This window comes from Mesitornis unicolor, unplaced genomic scaffold, assembly GCF_000695765.1.
Source record: "Mesitornis unicolor isolate BGI_N332 unplaced genomic scaffold, ASM69576v1 scaffold29995, whole genome shotgun sequence".
Classification (NCBI taxonomy): domain Eukaryota; kingdom Metazoa; phylum Chordata; class Aves; order Mesitornithiformes; family Mesitornithidae; genus Mesitornis; species Mesitornis unicolor.
In genome coordinates this window covers 4812-8801 of record NW_010187976.1, presented here as the reverse complement: position 1 = coordinate 8801, position 3990 = coordinate 4812, and the positions used below count along the sequence as shown (strand labels likewise).

Below are 3990 nucleotides of genomic sequence, written 5' to 3'. Positions count from 1 at the left end.
TCCGATCTGGATGCCAGGGCTGTCTGCTTCCACAATGAATCCAGTAAAGGCTTTGTTTGCAGGAGCTTTTGGATCTGGATTGCTGCGAGCTAGCAAGAAATACCTAGTGTAAAACAAAGAAGAGGGATGCAGTTTATCCTCGCCACTCGCTGGATAAGGACTTGGCTGAAGGTTGCACCCGAAGAGCTGCGGTCAATGGCTCAACATCCAAGTGGAGACAAGTGAGAAGTGGTCTTCCCAGGGATCAGTACTGGGACCGGTGCTGTTCAACATCTTTGTCAGCAACATGGACAGTGGGATCAAGTGCACCCCCAGCAGGTTTGTGATGACACTGAGCTGGGCAGTGCGGTGACACCCTGGAGGGAAGGGATCATCCAGAGGGACTTGGACAGGCTGCAGAGGTGGGCCCATGCCAACCCCATGGAGTTCAACAAGGCCAAGGGCAAGGTTCTGCACCTGGGCAGGAGCAATCCCAAGCAGAAATACAGGTGGGGAGGAGAAACAATTGAAAGCGGCGCTGAGGAGAAGGACCTGGGGTGTCAGTCAACACAAAACTAAACATGAGCTGGCAATGGGCACTTGCAGACCAGAAAGCCAATGGGATCCTGGGCTGCATCCCCACAGCGTGGCCAAGGGGGCGAGGGAGGGGATTTCCCCCCCACTCTATTCCACTCTCATGAGACCCCACCTGCAGTGCTGTGTCCAGCTCTAGGGACCCCAGCATAAGAAGGACATCGAGCTGTTGGGAGACCTTAGAGCAGCCTTCCAGGACCTGAAGGGCTACAGGTAAGCTGTGGAGGGACTTTTTACCAGGAATGGAGTAACAGGACAAGGGGGGGTGGCTTTAAACCAGAAGTGGGGAGATTTAGACTGGATATAACAAAGCAATTCCTCCCTGTGAGGTGGTGATGCCCTGGCCCAGTTTGCCCAGAGAAGCTATGGGTGCCCCATCCCTGGCAGTGTCCAAGGCCAGGTTGGACAGAGTTTGAGCAGCCTGGGCTGGTGGAGGTGTCCTTGCCCATGGAGGGTTGGGCTGGGGGGTTTGGGGTCCCTTCCCACCCAGACCACACTCTGATTCTAATAAACTGGTCAGAGATCAAAGTCTGGTGTGCTGGGGCAGGGAGAGGAGGGTAAGGGGGGAAACCACTATATAACATACAGAAAATCTAGAGTGATTTAAGAGCTAACACACCAGTTTGCTTTCCCACCGTTTGTGATCCACATCTTCTGACCGTTAATAACATACTCATCTCCTTTCTTCTCAGCCTTTGTTTTTATACCGGCCACGTCAGAGCCTGCTCCAGGCTCTGTTACACAATAAGCCTAAAAGGAAGTAAAACACAAAATCTTGAGAAATAAAACTTCTATTTTAGGCAACCAGAAGTTATTGCACACTATGTGCATCAAGTGGATCTGTAAAAGGTTTAAGTGAACTTCAGAGTAAACCCTAAAACATTAAATAAAAAAAAAAACCAAACCAACCCAACCCACAAAACCCACAAAACTGTTTGAGCAGGAATCCAAACATATATGAGTTATCTTTCTTATAAATCCATCATACATAAAAATGTATTTTACTTTAAATCAAACAGAAATGTTCTGTGGCCCTTAAGTCGTTGCTTCCTCAGGCTTCACAAACTCTGATGTGAAAGCTGAGATCTTTAAAATCTGAAAATAAGAGCACCAAGTAACACTTTACATTTATTGTGTCCTTCATTTTATGAGGCTTCATTGTCCAGATTTTAATGCATTGCACCTTAATCTTTACTTCTTTCTCTGTAACAAGTACTGCTTATATATTTAAGGTAGCAAATCGAGTTTAATCCCCATCCAAGCTGAGTTTTTCCTTATCCTAAACCCTGTCCTGAAAGGGAAATAAAAGGTATTAATTTTTGGTAGGTGACTTAGGATGGGGATGATTTTCCATGTTTCTTCCATTTGCTCATTGAATGCATCTCATCAGCTACTCTGATTTTCAGTTACTCTATTCAGTAATTCTCAGTAATTCTTAAGTAATTCTCAGTTACTCTATTAAATGCCACTGTTTGTTTACAAACCAAAGATGGGCTAAATTGTGAGTACATGGCAGTGTTTTCTAGGAAAAAAATGGGGGAAAAAGGAAAATAAAATATTAAAAAATCAGAAAAAAGCAAGAAAAGTGAGAAAGAGAGAAAAAGAAGGGGGAATGGGAGGAGGGAAAGGGAGGGGGAAAAGAGGAGAAAGAGAAAAAAGGACTAATGCTGATTAATGTGGTTTAGGAGCACTCTACAGTGTAGCAGTTACACTTACACACATCATTGGTTCCTCTGTCATTCTTCCCAAGTATTTTTTCTGCTGATGCTCGTTTCCCGCAATGATTACTGGCATTTGCTGAAAGGAAATATTTAGAGCATTGATCCACGTTTTTAGAGTGTGCGGGTTCTGGTGCACGGGATGTAAGGAGAGACAGAACTCACCCCCAGGGAGTTTGCTTCGATGGCTGTCTGAACCCCTGTGCACCCATATGCCAGCTCCTCCGTGATGAGGCACGCTTCAAAAATGCCAAGGCCAAGACCGCCTGCAGTCGAGAGAGGTCATTTACTGACACGGGTGTCAACTGTGACATAGCAGTGTTTTACACAAATTAGTTATCAAAAACATTCTCCCACGTACAATGGACTGTGTCCCATGTTTGATCAGATGCCCTCATGCAAGCTTTTTAGAGAAGGTTTTGTCAGAAGACAAATGGGCGATTTGAGTTACACAAGACAGGTCCAGGGCGATGGATGTGGGACGAGATGCATCAAGTGGCAGGAATGGAGCAATGGAGAGTCCTCAGGAGGCTGAGAACGGCTCCGTAAGTGCCCATTTCAGTTAGACAACCAGCCCCTAACTGGTTTCTGACAGGAGGTACACACATACAACAAAAATACAGCCACACTTCCTCCCAAGTCTTTCCCCAGGTCTCCAGGTGCATCACCTCTCCTTGGTGTCTTTGATATGCCAACCCTTACGTGAATTTGCCCAGTCTCTTTTTGAATTTATCTAAAATTTTATCGTCAGTATCACCCAGGGGTAACGAGTTTCACAAATTAACTATGCACTGGGTGCATAGCCACCTCCTTTCATTTATTTTGGACCTGCCATCTGCTGAGTTAATTTGATGACTTCCAGTTACCCTGAAAGTGACAGTGACCCATCAGTCCCTTTTGACACTCTCCATGACACCAACATTATAGTCATTTCTCATACAGATTCATCTTTTATAATCTTTGTCAGCCTTTTAGGAACCTTTTCCATTTCCACAATACCCTTGTGAGATGAAAGGAGTTGACTATATAATGAATTAAAGAGGCAAGTGCAATTTCGATTCAGGCAGCAGCATAATTTTGCCTTCTGCTTTTTTATCCATTCCCTTAAAGGCCCCTTCTGACCTTAAATTTTATGGTTTTGACCACTTCTGAGCATTATACTGACATTCACAGAACTCTATACTATAAATCCAAAGGTCTCTTTTTTGAGAGGCAGTAACCAGCTCAGAAGATACCATTTCTCCCCGAGGTTCGGACTGCTTCTTTCCCTTCTCACGTGCACCACTTCTCCTGTTTTGAGTTGCATTGGCCACTTTAACAGTCACTCAGTTTCATGACCTTCTCCTGCAGCTTTTCACACTGAATAACTCAACGTGATCAGTAACTCCATCACCTCAGTATCGACCCACTTTTCCAGTTTATTTATAGATATTCCAAACAGCCCAGGACTCAGCTGCTGATTTCTCCACTATGAAACGTGGTGATTTGTAAAACTGGCTGAGAAAGTTCAAGCACGCTGTGTGACACACTCATGAGCTGCTCCAGAGAACTGCAATGATTTCATGAGGCAGGACTTCCTTTCACAAAAACCTTCTCCAGCACATCAGCTTCATCTGCACCCACTGTTGCTGTACTTCACCTTTCCTGCTCTGAGGCATACTAGTATTTTTGTCTCTTTGTTTGTTGTTTATTAAATTTT

The 3990-nt window shown here is 44.8% G+C and overlaps 1 protein-coding gene across 1 annotated transcript in view; it reads right to left on the bottom strand.

The window, feature by feature from the left end:
• Window positions 1-3222, bottom strand: part of RABGGTB (Rab geranylgeranyltransferase, beta subunit) — a 19441-nt gene extending 16219 nt beyond the window's left edge. The window contains exon 1 of the mRNA XM_010185640.1: window positions 3196-3222. Coding sequence (XP_010183942.1) covers window positions 3196-3222 — 27 coding nt within the window. The remainder of the gene's footprint in view (window positions 1-3195) is intronic.
• Window positions 3223-3990: the final 768 nt, after the last annotated feature.